Source organism: Bolinopsis microptera, chromosome 9 (assembly GCF_026151205.1).
Source record: "Bolinopsis microptera isolate Bmic1 chromosome 9, MBARI_Bmic_1.0, whole genome shotgun sequence".
NCBI lineage: Eukaryota > Metazoa > Ctenophora > Tentaculata > Lobata > Bolinopsidae > Bolinopsis > Bolinopsis microptera.
The window spans coordinates 9,418,018-9,435,637 of NC_087080.1; the positions used below are offsets into that span (position 1 = coordinate 9,418,018).

The window sequence follows — 17,620 nt, forward strand, 5'->3', positions numbered from 1 at the left end:
AGAGGAAGGTAAGATAAAGTGTGCCCAATACTCCCCCCCCCCCCTGTAACACGACCATCACCCCAGAAGAAGGTAAGATAAAGTGTGCCCAATACTGGCCGCTACAAGAGCAGGAAGAAGTAGAGTACGGATCCTGCAAGATAAAGTTACTGGCAGTGGATGAGGGTCCTGATATAACGAGGAGGGAGTTGTGTGTAACCCACTCCTCAGACGGCTACAAGGCTCTCAGACTTGTCAGGTAGGCGGGCAGATCTTCTTGTTAACCTTTTTAACCTCGTTACATCTTCTTTTTAGCCTTTTTAACCTCGTTACATCTTCTTGTTAACCTTTTATATTAATAATGCCGATTAAATTCAAAATAAGAGGGCTCTCTACAGTTTGATTTTAATGCTTATTTTGCCCCTTTTCTGATCTGATAGTGATAAGAGTACTCTTATCTTGACTCTTGTCACGAATAAGCAGATACAGCTCAGCTATAATTAGTTATAATTAGCAAATAATTAGCTATAATTAGTTTCTCACTCCTCAGATTATGGCACTTCACGACCCTCACAGAAAAGAGCATGAAGTTGGGAGGACTGGCCATGATAGGGGCAATAGAGAACATGGCTCGGTGGCAGAAACAACAGGGCAACAAGCCGGCTGTCGTGCACTGCGGTGGTGGGGTGGGGAGAGCTGCTGCTTTCATTGCTATTGCTAACTGTCTCGAACAGGTAGATATTGACATTGAGAATATCTCTAATCACAGTTCACACTATGTTGTATATATACTACTTATATAGAATATTCTCTGCAAGTTGTTTAGTTGGTTTCTTTTAAATACTGAGCTTTGGGACAGAATTTAATGAATATAAAGACGGTCTGATAAAGTGTGTGCCCTTCAATTTAGGATGTAACTTTTACTAAATCCTCGCCTCCCCACAGCTAAAGTTAGAAGGAACTGTGGACATTTTCCAGACCGCCCTGCAGCTGCGTCGCTCCCGACCTTTCATGGTTCAAAGTGTAGATCAGTACGACTACATCTACAGAGCACTGGTGCAGTATGTGGACAGCTTTGATAATTACGAGAACTTCAAATAGTTGGAATACTTCCGTAATACTGTTCAACTTTAGCGCAGGATCGGTTCGCTTACTCGGCTTCAGTTAATTATGTGCGACATGTTTGGAACCGTGCAACCGAACCTGAACACATAACCGAAACTGAGCTAAAGTTAAACAGTGGAATTACTTGTGAGAGCAGTTTGGTTTATTAAAACCTGAACAAACCCATACCACCAACAGTGTCACAGTTTCTTAATAGTTTGAATGTTCGCCATGATAAAAGTCATTTCGTCTTCGAGAAGAAAACCATTATTTTTACTATTGTATTGTATTTGAAGAGTTAATAAAGTTGATTGACGGAAAGCATGTTATTTAACTATTGGATAAAACATATGAAAATGTGGAGGAATGTTTTGAACCTTGACAAAGACTTGACCTATTGATTTGATGCTTGTTAATGAGTATAGAATTAGAAGAAAAGAAGACTGGATCAAATTATGTGTTATTGTAGTAGCAAGATATTTGAATTGTTTGTTTTATGTGAATTTCTACAATAACTGATAACGTTGATTTTGATCTATTTTGGGTCGAGGTTTATATATGACAGGGACGTGGTTATTTAATTTAGAACTTTTGTTATTAAAGGTCTTCTTTTCTTCTAGTTAATTCCCACACTATATATTTTTTAATTTCAGCATTTTGTAGATAAATCCGGTACGATTTATATTATTTTGTATTATTTATTTTGTTAAGAATTTTAGTTGTGTTTGCTGTTTGACGCCAGTTGATAATATTGTATAACCGTTATTACCTCTCTCTCGATTCGAAATAGTAAGAAGCTGTTTAAGCTGCATATTTGACGCTTCGATTATTCACATTGTTCAAATCTTTTATCATTTATTTGCTAACCAATTTGCAGAGTTTCACTTCTTTAGTTTTTCTCCGGTATCCAGTAACTAGTTTTCCATGAATTTGGAGGGTCCTGGAAGCTGTATTGAGTATATCCGAAGAAAACTTTGATGGAAAGAAAATTATGAAAATGTCCTACCGATAGGACATTTTCAGATGTTTCCTATATTATATACTAACAGTAAGAACTCGCTAGTCAAAAGGGCCGGGAGGTCGGATAAGTTTAATCAAATTGCCAATAATAACTACCTTACTCGGGAATATTATAACCGGGATAAAGTGGTGGGTTTTGGAAGATTCTGCCATATTTTTCCCGGTCAAAAATTTTACCAGTCATAAAAAAACCCGCCGACTCAGATTATGGGGTTCCAAGGGGGTGGTGATCATCATAATTTACCTGAAGTCTCATATGTGCTAGAGAAGACTTTTGAAGCAGTGGATGGAGGGCTGTAACTTTATTGGCGGTTGCTACCATAATTTCGTTATAAAAATCACAATTTGGTTATAGAAATCAGATTTCAGGGTGGACCGTGATTCTCACTTCTCTTGCCCATGAATCAGTGAATCGTAGAGAGTAATATCAATAACTGTAATATCAATAATAATATAACTGTAAATTGAAATAACTTCTTTAACAAGTAACAGAAACAGAAATTTCGGTTGAAAATTTGTTGACCTCTGAAAAAAAACTTGAAAGGTCGGCCACCGGTAAATACATGACCGGGATAATTTGGCGGGTTTTGGGAAAGTCCGCCATATTTTTCCCGGTCATAAATTAACCCGCTATAATATTCCCGAGTAAGGTATAAGTAATATTAATAAGATTATTAATATTATAGTTAAACCCCGATTTACCGCATATTACCCTACAACTATCAGATTATTTGACAATTCACAACCCGGCCCATCACTCAAAAATTGAAAACTCGGACGAATTTATAATAATATAATTTGTATGTTAGTCGCGCTGCAAACTGCAGCATTCTGCAACAATTGAGTTGCACTGGGATGTTTTCTCGCGATGTGACTATTTAAAAAAAGTATCAGGCTGACTTGCACATCTTTTTCAGGTTCAAAAATCACATACATACGCGCTGGAAAGCAACGTAATAGTATACTTCCAATTCCATTCATTGGCCATGATCTGATCTGTACCTTATGTGTTTATCTACTTATAATTGTATTAACATATTCTGTCAGTCGCACCACAGCAATTGGATTGCGCCGGAATGTTTTCTCGCGATGTGACTATTTAAAAAAGGATCACGTTGAGTTACTCATTTTTTACATAGAAATTTTCTTAATTTTGCTTCTGTGATTTTATTTTTAGTGATATTAGGTAGAAATCGGCGTGGCCGTAGTTACCTGTTTAACTTCCCGATTTTGAAGTTTAATCTAGCCTAGGAACCGACCGGAATGGGCTTTTGGCTGCCGTAGCAGTAGACATAGATCAAATCATTATCAACAAGCAGAACGTTGGAACATCAACAAGAGTAGACAAGTTATTATCAGAAATGCTATGCAATTGGCATTTCCTACCAAACCCCTTGAGCGCGATTGCACGTGTGAGACACATTTGTTGCCTTTTTGTCATGCAGGTTTGAGTATCAAAGCACAATAGTTCCCGATTCAGGGCACATTTCTACCTTTTTAATTTTAGCATGCAGGCGCACTGCACTTAATCACTGGTTATTTCCAATTAAGCGAGACAGGGCACAAGTTGTAGGTTTACAACCTACCAGGACGCGCGCCGAGTTGGACTAATATATGGATCAGATATTATATTTATACGAGTATCACCCGTTAAGGCACAAGCCAAATGTTAATAGGGTTATGTTTAGGGTGAGGGTTATAATGGTTATCTCCGTTTCTTCGGCTTTGTAGTTATGGTTTGGATTGGGGCAAGGGTTTATGTAAAACCGTTTTTTATTAACAGCTTCTTAATTTTAATAGGAGGTGCACGATAAAAATAAACTTGCTCGGATTTTAAAAATTTTTGTACCACTGTTTTCTAGAGATTGTGAGAATTTCCACAATACCAAATTTGTCATACCTTTTTGGAAAGATCAGTGAGTTTCGCCTAGGTGCCATATTTGATGGTGCGCGGCTTTTGGAGCAAAAGTAGCTGTAAAAGTCGCGCAATTTGACCAAATTCGTCCAAATTTGACCATTTTGGTCGTATTATCCGGATTTATCTTCAGTTCCTTAAATGAGATCATTTTGGAAATTGGCGACGACCTTCTAATAGGGCTTTCACAACTGTCCGAAAAATTTGGTGGATATCGGAGTTGATATAGTGATCAAAATGGGACAAAATACGCTACTTTTAGCTGTAACATATAATGTCTGATGGTTGGATATGCTTTAAATTTTTCGGACACTTTCCTTGTAAGTCTTTAAGTAAGTTTACCAATTTTTGTTGCAATTGGAGGTCGGGAAGGATACTCAATATTTATTTGTTTGAGGAAAATTGTGCTGCCGAAATTAGCGCTAAAAAACCATCCTACAGTCTGCAGTCGGCACGCGCGGCTCACTGTCGATGGCGCACTATCTAATTTTAATTTTATTTTATTTTGCCTTAAAATGCCCAACCGGTTTCTCGGGACAATCAAATGTCGTAACGCAATATTTGTAATTTCATTTTAAATTGTTGGCACTGAGTTTACTCATACTGTTTTATTAGAAATTTCTTTCAAAGAATCATCAGCAGTTGGAATTGTAGTACGTTGATTTAATAAAGTAGAGAGCAGTTTGAATTTGTCATTTGACAAACTAGATTATCAGTCTGCAGGAAATTTCTGCAATATACAAATATAATTGTAGCCTTCAACTAACTCAATAAAATAAGAATGTAATTATATAGAAAACCCGCATCTTTTTCTGGATAAACGATCACATACATACGCGCTGGAAAGCAAAGTATATTTATTAATATTATTTCCATAAACAATTAATTGGCCACGCCACACGATATGTAACATGTGTTTATTTACTTATAATTAAATATTCAGTTAGTCGCACCGCAGCATTTTACCTGGGGACCTCATGCTATTAGTATTATATTTATGTTCATAATCACCCTACGCGCGTGGGGTGGACTCCTGGGGTGGACTTTTATTCAGCGCGTATTTTGTAGCCTGTTCAACTTGACGTTTTGAATCGTTACTATCTCAATGTCACAGATACACGGAATGTGAGGTGATCATCTTAAAGAGAAACGTCTCAGCTTTCACCTGGTGTAAAGTTTATATTTGTACTCAAAATATAGCTCGCTCAGTGTGCAATAGAAGTTGACAATACAATAACCACGTCCGCGACCGGTCGTCAGATACCGGAGTGTTGCACAAAATTGGGTCCCTAAATTAAAATTCTATGACACAGTTACCATGCAGAAATGTCTGGAGTAACATTTGGTGAAAATTTGAAGGGTCTACTGTTAATATTGCAAAAGTTATTGAAAACAAACTAGCTTAATCAGAAGTTTTTGGGAAAATTTCAAATTTTGTACGTAGTGGGGTCTACTGGGGTGGACTCTCGTGACGCGCATCTGATGGCGTGGCTTTTTCAACAGCAGTCAGTACGGCCAATATCAGAGCACAAATTATTGTGAGTAAGACCTTAATGGTCAGCTATGAACCCCTCACTAGAATAGTAACCGTATCTAAAAACAAGGAAATGTTATTCCGTCAAAGCTCAAATTTTTTACTCTTCTCAGTGCAGTTACTATGAATGTACTAGCTAAGTATCGTTGATCGTAGCTGCATTACACAGTAGAAGGTAACCAAGGAAGACTGCTGATTAACGAAGCAATTTCAACGTGAACAGTTCCAAAATACATAATCATGGCGACGATAGTTCAACTTGAACCTTTATAGTTTTTACAGTCTAAGATCACAATAAAATCACGTGAACTGCGAATCACAAAATCAAATCACTCAAATCTGATACAGTCCCGTTACAGTACGCTTTCGTGACAACCTCAACGCTTAAAAAAATAAATATTCTGCAGTCTTGTGACCACCGATGGCCCTAACTCTCCCTTGTCCGCGAGGAGCATCGTTGCGACCATGGGTTTCAGTTCTTTGTTCTTCCCACTCGGCTTCGATAGATCGAATTGGCTGGAAGTCAATCTATCAGAAAGACCTTTGTCGATCTCAGGGGCGTGGTAAATTGTGGATGTCGGAGTATAAAGCTTCCTGAAAAGATTGAGACATTCACTCGGTCTGTTGTAAATATCGAATAGTCCTTGTAGGCCGAGATTTAATTTATGTTGGGTTTGATAACTAGAGAAGGCGATTTGATATTCATTGATAGTATAAGAGTATAAGCATATAAGCATAAGTGATAAGTTTATATACCCTTTTTATGGTACCTCGATATCAGTATTGAGTAATCATCACTCAAAATCTACTTATTAAATTTATTAACTAAACAAGTTAATGTATTACCGTCCTAGAGAGGTTTTCCTGAGAATTTGAAGTCTCTGTAGGTTGCTGACATGTCTACTAAGCTCTTCGATTGAGGAGTTTTGGACCCCTCGGCGGTCCAAATGATTTATAATGCTGTGGGCATTTTCAACATCTATCGAGCTAAACGCCCTCGCAGCATAACCTGTAGAGAATGAACATGTCATCAATGCAAAGTTCAATGATAAAAATCAGAGTGGCCGATTTCAACGGGCAGAATTCGAATATCATGGCCTTGGGGAATGGACTATTTTTTGTCGATTTTACTAACCAAACTGGCAAACGATTGTTGATTTTCGTCACTAGTCTAAAATGAAAGCAAACGTTCGGCCGAACATTTACATGATTAAAAACTTACCGGTTTCTTTCGTTATTATGTACAGACATAGCCGGGCTTGGGTTCCGCATACGATATCTTCTATCAGATTAAAGCTGAACCCACACTTTGTACTGCTCGTGGGAGGAGAAAAGCAAACTGATACCTTTTCCATGAGCATCTCGTGTAGTACCATCATCATTTCGATTCTGATATCAGCTGCAAAATTCGTCTATTACTAAATGCTAGCTTTTCGAGCTTCGTATCTTGGAAATAACAACTTCTATGAAAGAACACACACACACACACACACACACACACACACACACACACACACACACACACACACACACACACACACACACACACACACACACACACACACACACACACACACACACACACACACACACACACACACACACACACACGCACACACACACACACACACACAGACGCACAGAGACACACACTCACTCACACACACACAGACAGACAGACACACAGACAGACAGACAGACAGACAGACAGACAGACAGATACACACACCCACAAACACATACAGACATAGACACACAGACACAGCATAAACACAGACACACACAGACACAGACGGACACACAGACAGACACAGTTACACACAGACATACACACACACCCACAAACACACCCACAAACATACACAGACACATACACACACAGACACATACACACACAGACACATACACACACAGACACATACACACACAGACACATACACACACAGACACACACACATAAACACACATAGTTCACTTCAGTACACTACATTACAATTACAGACACACGCAGTACAATCAGAGACACACACTCGATACAAAGACAGACACAGGCACAAACACACAGAGTACACTTCAGTACAATCACAGACGCAGGCACAAAGACATATACAAGAAGAGCAGATTGAAGTACCTTCATTTGCAGATGTTGACGCATTGATCTGTGGGATATGTTCTTCAGTCTGTAACTGATCATCTGCTAGAACTGTCTCATCTGGATCAACCGGAGGAGTATCTTCCGGCAGGAGTCTGAGTGGGTCTATCGGGACAGCCATGGATCGCTCTCCGTACCTTGCTGAAATAAAGACAAAGGTCAACGACGGATGTCGCATGTCAGTCGTGTAACTAAATGTAATGCAAAATAGTGAATAAATAATTTTTACATCTGAACGATTGTTCATTGATTCTTTGAATCTGTTCATTGATTCAAAGAATCAATGAACAAAAGTTCAGGATTTTACCTTCTGTTAAGCTGTTAGCACTGACTCTAGCCCCCTCTCCCTACAAAACGACCATATCTCGGGCTGGAGCTTTCAACCGTCTTGCCTCAGCAGCCATCTAGCACAGTCGACCTGTCCTGTTAATTATGTGATCATCAAGTTACCAAATTTAATCCTTCAATATTCAAATAATTGATTATCAGACAAAACAGAGTTTAGAGCTCGACGTATGCTTCAGGGTTTCACACTGTGCTGTAATCAAACGCATGACTAAAACCTCTTGCTACTATTACCAATGTTAGATAAACCCATATTGTTAAGGCGGTCAAATGATTTACCTGAGTTGATCGCGTCATGAAAGGGTTCAACTGCGCTCTGTCCAGCTTGTTAATGTCCGCTCCAGCAGCCAGCAGTGCCTCCGCCTCCGTCACTCTCCCTGCTTTGCATGGCCAGTGAAGCGTAGAGCTCCCCTCTAAGCTCTGTGACGATCCGACGAAGGATCCAGATTCCCTTCTTTTCTCTTGAGATTGCTTCAATTCTTCCTGGAGTATGCGGATTACCATTTTTATACTTCCATATAGGGCGCGTGAACAATCAGCAATGAATTATCAATTAATCAATCTAGTTTTTGAGTAAAAAGTCCACAGATTGTGATACATTGGATTTGATATTGGAAAAGACATGGCTTACCAAGTACCTTTTCATGTGCTTTTTGGAGGACAGGGATGACTTATTCCTGCGTGCCATTTCGCCATAACTATCTGCTGTAACAGCAAAAATTAGAATTATGTCGGACATAATTCTAAAAAATTGGAACATTGTAGTTAATCAGTGTGGTGCTAACAACAGAGAGCGATTTGAACGGTAGGCAATTTCATAAATTTCATTAACTCGATATAAGGATGATTGGAACAGGCTAAAATCTACAATGTGGCATTAATAACTGGCTATATCGCTGCATTAAACGATTAAAGTATTGCTAACTATGGATATTCTAAGTGATCTAGGCAGAGGGGAACCGGCACAGCCAGATTGCATTGTCTTCACTTTCAGTGACTAAGTTTCACGATAGAAAAATTGACCTTATGTATTTAAAAAAAAGGATGCACAGTTCAAGCAATAAATCAATCGGCTGCTCATATGATATTTGCATTTAAAGGAGGGTCCAGTGCAGTGACCAGTAAGTCTGTTAAGGCAACATTTAGATCTGAGATAAGCTGAGTCTTAACAAAGATAAGTGAGTTTCGAGAAAGTGCACACGGATAAAGTTATCAAGTGACAATGATAAGACTAAGTTAGGGTCAAGTCAACAGAATGGCAGCTGTAACAGAAACAGTTCATTGGATAGGGGAGTAGGGGATTATGACGGAGTGAAATTTATTTAGCAGGGCAAACAAAAAACAACTGACAGCACTGAGCAAGTGAACTGGAAAATTGAGGAACAAAAATAACAGTGGTTGTCAGCCCTTTCCGTAGCAATCAGGATTTCCCAGGAGATCGATCAGGCAATCAGGATTTCCCACGAGAATGCTCGAGTCAACGCGCGCACTTGTGTCACGTGACGGCCACGTGACGCTCTAATCGTTGTCACGTGGTACAGAAGGGAGGTTCCTAGAGCGTAGATCTCGACAAGAGGGAGTTTCTCACGGTTTATCTTCAATAACTATCGCTATTTTTATAGTAGAGAGTTGAAACTTTCACCAAATGTTTCCCTAGACATTTCTGCATGGTAACTGTGTCATAGAATTTTAATTTGGGGACCCAATTTTGTGCAACACTCCGGTATCTGACGACCGGTCGCGGACGTGGTTATTGTAATGTCAACTTCTGTTGCACACTGAGCGAGCTATATTTTGAGAACAAAGATAAACTTTACACCAGGTGAAAGCTGAGACGTGTCTCTTTAAGATGATCACCTCACATTCTATGTATCTGTGACATTGAGATAGTAACGATTCAAAACGTCAAGTTGAACAGGCTACAAAATACGCGCTGAATAAAAGTCCACCCCAGGAGTCCACCCCACGCGCGTAGGGTGATAATGATCATAGAGATTCTGCGGAATGAGTATATAACAGGCTGAGCGCGGCCGGCCCAGTAACGCAGCATTCTGCAGCAATTGAATTGCGCCGGAATGTTTTCTCGCGATGTGACTATTTAAAAAAGGATCACGTTGACTTGCTCATTTTTAACATACAAATTTTCTTAATTTTGCTTTTGTGATTTTAGTGATAAATAGGTAGAAATCGGCGTGGCCTTAGGTACGTGTTTAACTTCCCGATTTTGAACTTCTAATCTAGCCTATGCACTACTAGGAACCGACCGAAATGGGCTTTTGGCTGCCGTACCGGATTTTGCCGGGGTAATCGTACTGTAGTGCGAAGTCCGACAAAAACACCCCCAGCAAAACTTACCGGCTGGCCGTGTTAGTGTTACTAGAGGTGGTCGTTTTTCAATAGCACGTGTGTCAGCGCGCGTGACGTCACGGTCATGTTCACTGATTGCTCGCGTGAATTACAATCTGGAGTCATAGTTGACATACGTTGCATGCCACTTTTCGCGTATCAAAGTCATACTCATAGCAACAACATTATTTTGCAAAGTTAAAAAGCTGCGATCTTTAATTTGGCCCAAAATAAGACTTTTTGCGATAATTCAAAATCTACGTTGTCTTGAATTTTCCTCCTGGGGAGGAAACGTTAGTTTTACAACTACAAGGCGAACATTGAAAACCAGACGTTTCTATCTCTTTTATTTTCGAAGTTAGGCCCCTACCAGTAAGGTTTTCTGGGCCCGCTTTCGCACTACAGTACGTGTCGCAGTACGATCCAGGTAACGTACTCTAGTACGATACAATATCCTGTCTTATTTCAAAGTTCATGTCAGATCCTTTTTCGCACTAGAGTGCCTTTCTTGTGGACCCGATTCGTCGGGTCTTTTCACGTCTCTTATTTCGAAATGATCTTGTGGACCCGATTCGTCGGTTCACGTCAATGACGTCGTCATGTATTTCGAAGTGATCCACTGATAATAATTCCTTCGGGTCAGTTCAAGCCACGTATGCAGTATGTGATCCACTGAGTCACTCGTAGTCGTAAGCTTAAGCAGCATATGATCATAATTCCTATCACACGCATCGTATGAAGATATATCTCTGTTTGGGATAACAAGTTCATAATATGCTTGGGCCATATATAATTATCAGGTCACGATGATTCTACTGAAGCATCGAACAACATCAATATGTCTTCTACAATCATCTTCATCTACAATGAATGTTGGAATTTCATTTTGATCGGTTTTGTTGTCAGATAACGTTAATTTCTAGTCTAAACTATAATTATAAAGATTATCTTATAAGTATGTCTGTACGACCGACCACTTGCAAATTTTATGAGAAATAGGAAGCTGCATAGTAACCATGGTAACGGTGTTCAAAAACGAATGTGCACGTGCAAAGATTTGCGAGCGAAAATTTGATCGGTTTTGTGGTAATAACGTTGTGTTCAGTGCAAGCTACACATAATTGATCGTTATCCCCAATTCTTCGGCTTTGTGGTTATGGTTTGGATTGGGGTAAGGGTTTATGTAAAACCGTTTTTTATTAACAGCTTCTTAATTTTATTTTATTTTGACTTAAAATGCCCAACCGGTTTCTCGGGACAAAGAATCAAATGTCGTAACGCGATTTATTTAATTTCATTTCAAATTGTTGGCACTGAGTTTATTGTTTTATTAGAAATTTATAAATTTTTTTGAAAGTATCATCAGAAGTTGGAATTGTAGTACGTTTTTTAAATGTTAAGTAGAGAGCAGTGCAGTTTGTGTTACCTGGATAATTAGATTACAAGTCCGCAGGAAATTCCTATAATATTACGTAAACTATCAAAACCTGGATTTACCGCATACCCTGATTTACAGCGGATTTTTCCTAATCGTGGTATATTATTACTGTATGTTCCAATTTAATCAATTACATGTTTCTTCTCCCGAAGGTGAAATGTTTTGGCTAATGATCTTAATCGCGACTGTTGAGTTGACAAATGCTGAGGATCCTTACAAAGAGTGCTACAGCGAGGCTACTAAAGGAGCCGACTACAGAGGGGATGTAAGTATATCAAGTTCCGGACTCAATTGCAGACAGTGGAACGACCCAGCTTTTAACCCAACAAAAATACCTAATGCTGGCTTAGCGGACGGAAATTTTTGTCGAAATCCAAACAGTGATACTACTGGTACTGAGCCCTGGTGTTTAGTTGAAGTAGCCCCTTTTTGGGAAACCTGTAGTCTTCAGGAATGCCCTCTTTACAAAGAGTGCTATGTGGAGGCTACTAAAGGAGCCGACTACAGAGGGGATGTAAGTATATCAAGTTCCGGACTCAATTGCAGACAGTGGAACGACCCAACTTTTAACCCAACAAAAATACCTAATGCTGGCTTAGCGGACGGAAATTTTTGTCGAAATCCAAACAGTGATACTACTGGTACTGAGCCCTGGTGTTTAGTTGAAGTAGCCCCTTTTTGGGAAACCTGTAGTCTTCAGGAATGCCCGACTGCTGGGATAACACCTCCTAACAAACGAGTTATCTCATCGGATATGAAGGAGTACACTGTCAACTGTGTCGCGAAAGGCATCTCTGAGCAAGTTCTTGGCTTTGAATGGACGACTGATAGGCAAACAGACAACTCTTACAGTTCTCAAGACGGAGTGTATGCAGATAGGACCCAGACTTCATCGCTAACATTGACTAAGGAGAACCTAATTGCACTTAAAAACGCTGGTGGTGTGGGTGTAATTAAATTAACCTGCACAGTCAAATTAGTCGAGGTACAAGGTTACGAAAAAACGGCTACAGCCACACATTCTATCATTATTGAGGAACCCCATAAAGAGTGCTACAGCGAGGCTACTAAAGGAGCAGACTACAGAGGGGATGTAAGTATATCAAGTTCCGGACTCAATTGCAAACAGTGGTTAGACCCAACTTTTAACCCAACAAAACTACCTAATGCTGGCTTAACGGACGGAACTGGAAATTTATGTCGAAATCCAAACAGTGATACTACTGGTAGTGAGCCCTGGTGTTTAGTTGATGTAGCCCCTTTTTGGGAAACCTGTAGTCTTGAGGAATGCCCGACTGCTGGGATAACACCTTCCGTCATAACTGCGAACATAATGGAGGATCACACTATCAGCTGTGTCATGAAAGGTGTCTACGGACAAGTTTCTGGCATTGAATGGACGACAGACACCAAAACAGACAACTCTTACAGTCCTAAGGATGGAGTGTATGCAGATAGGACCCAGACGTCTTCCCTTACTCTAACGAGTGAGAACTTGATTGCTTTAAAGAAAGTTGGAGATAAACACACTTTCTCGTGCTCAGTTACACTCACCGGCATGGCTAATCATCTTATGACCACCCAAACTGTTACTCTTGAAGGCGACCTGCCAGATGAGAATCCTTACATTTACAAAGAGTGCTATGTGGAGGCTACTAAAGGAGCCGACTACAGAGGGGATGTAAGTATATCAAGTTCCGGACTCAATTGCAAACAGTGGTTAGACCCAAATTTCAACCCAACAAAACTACCTGATGCTGGCTTAGCGGACGGAACTGGAAATTTATGTCGAAATCCAAACAGTGATACCACTGGTAGTGAGCCCTGGTGTTTAGTTGATGTAGCCCCATATTGGGAACTATGTAGTCTTGAGGAATGCCCGACTGCTGGGATAAAACCTCTTAACAAACGAGTTATCTCATTGGATATGAAGGAGTACACTGTCAACTGTGTCGTGAAAGGCATCTCTGAGCAAGTTTCTGGCTTTGAATGGACGACTGATAGGCAAACAGACAACTCTTACAGTTCTCAAGACGGAGTGTATGCAGATAGGACCCAGACTTCATCGCTAACATTGACTAAGGAGAACCTAATTGCACTTAAAAACGCTGGTGGTGAGGGTGTAATTAAATTAACCTGCACAGTCAAATTAGTCCAAGGTTTCGTAAACACGGCTACAGCCACACATTCTATCATTATTGAGGAACCCCATAAAGAGTGCTACAGCGAGGCTACTAAAGGAGGCGACTACAGAGGGGATGTAAGTATATCAAGTTCCGGACTCAATTGCAAACAGTGGTTAGACCCAACTTTTAACCCAACAAAACTACCTAATGCTGGCTTAACGGACGGAACTGGAAATTTATGTCGAAATCCAAACAGTGATACCACTGGTAGTGAGCCCTGGTGTTTAGTTGATGTAGCCCCTTATTGGGAAACCTGTAGTCTTGAGGAATGCCCGACTACTGGGATAACACCTTCCGTCATAACTGCGAACATAATGGAGGATCACACTATCAGCTGTGTCATGAAAGGTGTCTACGGACAAGTTTCTGGCATTGAATGGATGACAGACACCAAAACAGACAACTCTTACAGTCCTAAGGATGGAGTGTATGCAGATAGGACCCAGACGTCTTCCCTTACTCTAACGAGTGAGAACTTGATTGCTTTAAAGAAAGTTGGAGATGAACACACTTTCTCGTGCTCAGTTACACTCACCGGCGTGGCTAATCCTCTTATGACCACCCAAACTGTTACTCTTGAAGGCGACCTCCCAGATGAAGATGTTTCAAAAGACGACGATGCTTCAGAAGACGACGCCCACGATTGGAAAAGAAGTTCTGCTACAACTAATGGACAAATTTGCATGTTTCTGATTGTTTTCAATGTTTTTTACAACCTTCACCTTCATTAGAGCCTAACAAACGTTAACATAACATTGCTGAGGGCATGATTAATAGTAAAATTATTAAGCCTAGTTAGAACAGATTTGATAATGATAGTCTTTTAAAATTAAATAGAAAAATTTATTTACTCACTACTTTATTGTACTTTTATACGTCCCTTAGTAAGTTTCAAGAAAAAAAATTTCAAGAAAACAACAATTTTATTTAGTATCAATTAAAGCAGACAAAACTATATTTCATATATATATAACTAGCACGAACTTTAGGTCAGATATCATAGGGGACTTGGAGTAGCAAGAGATTGACTAGAAGGTATATACCTTTTACAAAGACACGTCAAGAAGACTCCAGGGTGATACAGGATCGGAGAGTGCAGACCATAAAGTTTACGCACCCACCATTGCCTCCTGAGATCTTGGTTGGATAGAAATGTATGCAAACTTGGTCGTTTATACTCCAAGTCCCTTTGTTAAAAGAAGTAATATTATTTAAAAAAAATAACTATGTCTAGAGTTAGCTTCGTTCAATAATAACAATATCAATATAATCAATATCAATATAAATATCAAATAAAACTACCGAATAAATTATTAAATATCAATTAATTCGTTCCGATAAAAAAGTTTATAAATTTAGATAAGATATTCAGTATCTAAAAACATTACAACAAATGGTTAAAAGCGCCCAAAATCGATTTGAGAGATTTTCTGTCTATAGTACAATCATGATAGTAATAGTAAGTGTATGCCGCTGCAATTAGACTTGATTACTGCAATTTAAAATTGTTTGGAGTCCAAGTATCTTTTAACTTTAAGTCAGCTGCCTGTGCTTGTATTAATAGTGCTTTCTTAGTTCTCAATTTTATCAAGTTAATGGACGTTTTTAAGTTTAAAAATATGAAGTGTGCAGGGTGTTTCAATAGTCTTGTTAGGATGTCACCATTAAACCTCAGAACTAATAGTAACTTTTTATATTACAGAATGAAGTTTATACAAATTGATAAAAGATTATTAAAAAGGAAATCCTTATAATCATTAGATAATGATATATAAACAGTGATTTATGGAAATGATTTACTCTTGACTGTTATCATATAAAAACCAAGTCTTGAGATTAAATAGAGGCTATAACTCAACCACTTCTTGCATTGTGATATCAAACTGAAATTCTGCACGAAATTTGCTCACAAGACTATGTTGTTATAAAAATAATAATATGTTCGTTCAAAGTTGAGGATACTGGTACACAATTAATTAGCGTCTTCGCGGACATCTCAGTGGGGAAATAAGCATAATAATCTCGTGATTGAGAGCTCTGCGTAATTCTGAAAATTCAAGCGCCTTCCATTATACTATAGTACAGCCAATGCGTCCTAATTTAATTCTTTTATTTGTCGGACAAAATTCGCAACACAGCAATTTTAACGGGAAATGGTCGGGACAGGTCCCAGGAATAATTCTAGATGGTTCCCAAAATGTCTGACTTCAGCAAAATCCACAATTACATTTTACAAGTACAACCTTTTTAACACTTTGGTTTTCCGCAAATCAGTCACGTTCTGAATATCCTAGAAGATCCTAGAAAATCACTAATCACGTAATCTTACTTCTAGCGTACATACAAGGAAATATTTTATCCATTCACACCCTTTTTGCTTTTGTAAAAAAGCAATAGTGAAAGTTACCTGGGGACCTCAGGCTATTATGTCCAATGTCCATAAACATTCGGCGGAATGACAGGCTGAGCGCGGCCCAGTAATAGTGAAAGTAGGGGGTGCACGATAAAATAAACATGCTCGGATTTTCAAAATTTTTGTACCATTGTTTTTCTAGAGACTGTGAAAATTTTCACAGTACCAAATTTGTCATACCTTTTTGGAATGATCATTGATCAGTGAGTTTCGCCTAAGTGCCATATTTGATGGTGCGCGGCTTTTGGAGCAAAAGTAGGTGTAAAACTAAAAGTCGCGTAATTTGACGAAATTCGTTGATTTTTGTCATATTATTCTGTCATATCTTCGGTTCCTTGAATGACATCATTCTGAAAATTTGTGAAGACATTCCAATAGGGCTTTTACAACTGTCCGAAAAATTTAGTGGATATCATAGGTAGTGCGCCACCGACAGTGAGCCGCGCGTGCCGACTGTAGGATGATTTTTTAGCGCTAATTTCGGCCAGCACAATTTTCTTCAAACAAATAGATATTAAGTATCCTTCCCGACCTCCGATTGCAACAAAAATTGGTAAGCTTACTCATAGACTTACAAGAAAAGTGTCCGAAAAGTTTAAAGCATATCCAACCATCAGACATTATGTTACAGCTAAAAGCAGCGTATTTTGCTCTATTTTGATCACTATATCAACTTTGATATCCACCAAATTTTTCGGACAGTTGTGAAAGCCCAATTGGAAGGTCTTCGCCAATTTTCAGAATGATCTCATTCAAGGAACTGAAGATATATCCAAATAATACGACAAAAATCAACGAATTTGGTCAAATTTGGTCAAATTGCGCGAGTTTTACAGCTAATTTTGCTCCAAAAGCCGCGCACCATCAAATATGGCACCTAGGCGAAACTCACTGATCTTTCCAAAAAAGGTATGACAAATTTAGTATTGTAAAAATTCTCACAGTCTCTAGAAAACAATGGTACAAAAAATTTTAAAATCCGAGCAAGTTTATTTTTATGGTGCACCCCCTAGATATCAGAGTTGATATAATGATGAAAATGGGGCAAAATACGCTGTTTTTGGCTGTAACATAATGTCTGATAAGAATTAGATGGTTAGAAATGCTTTAAATTTTTTGGACACTTTTCTTGTAAGTCTATGAGTAAGCTAACCATTTTTGTTAAAATTGGATCAAGGGAAGGTTACT

At 39.0% G+C, this 17,620-nt stretch overlaps 3 protein-coding genes across 5 annotated transcripts in view; 2 read left to right on the forward strand and 1 right to left on the reverse strand.

Moving 5' to 3' along the window:
- Window positions 1-1,939, forward strand: part of LOC134820865 (uncharacterized) — a 58,641-nt gene extending 56,702 nt beyond the window's left edge. For all 3 annotated transcript variants that reach the window (XM_063831508.1, XM_063831509.1, XM_063831510.1), the window contains 3 exons: window positions 67-238; window positions 530-713; window positions 925-1,939. In XM_063831508.1, the coding sequence (XP_063687578.1) occupies window positions 67-238; window positions 530-713; window positions 925-1,080 (512 nt within the window). In that variant the 3' untranslated portion in view covers window positions 1,081-1,939. The remainder of the gene's footprint in view (window positions 1-66; window positions 239-529; window positions 714-924) is intronic.
- LOC134820871 (uncharacterized) overlaps window positions 1-17,620 on the forward strand; it is a 1,079,557-nt gene that overhangs the window by 260,800 nt on the left and 801,137 nt on the right. The window lies entirely within an intron of this gene.
- Window positions 5,196-8,124, reverse strand: LOC134820652 (uncharacterized). The gene is made up of 5 exons (XM_063831157.1): window positions 8,012-8,124; window positions 7,684-7,845; window positions 6,775-6,951; window positions 6,399-6,561; window positions 5,196-6,146 (listed from the first exon to the last, which is right to left on the reverse strand). The coding sequence occupies exons 2-5, from the start codon at window positions 7,823-7,825 to the stop codon at window positions 5,930-5,932; spliced, it is 699 nt and encodes a 232-aa protein (XP_063687227.1). The 5' UTR covers window positions 7,826-7,845; window positions 8,012-8,124; the 3' UTR covers window positions 5,196-5,929.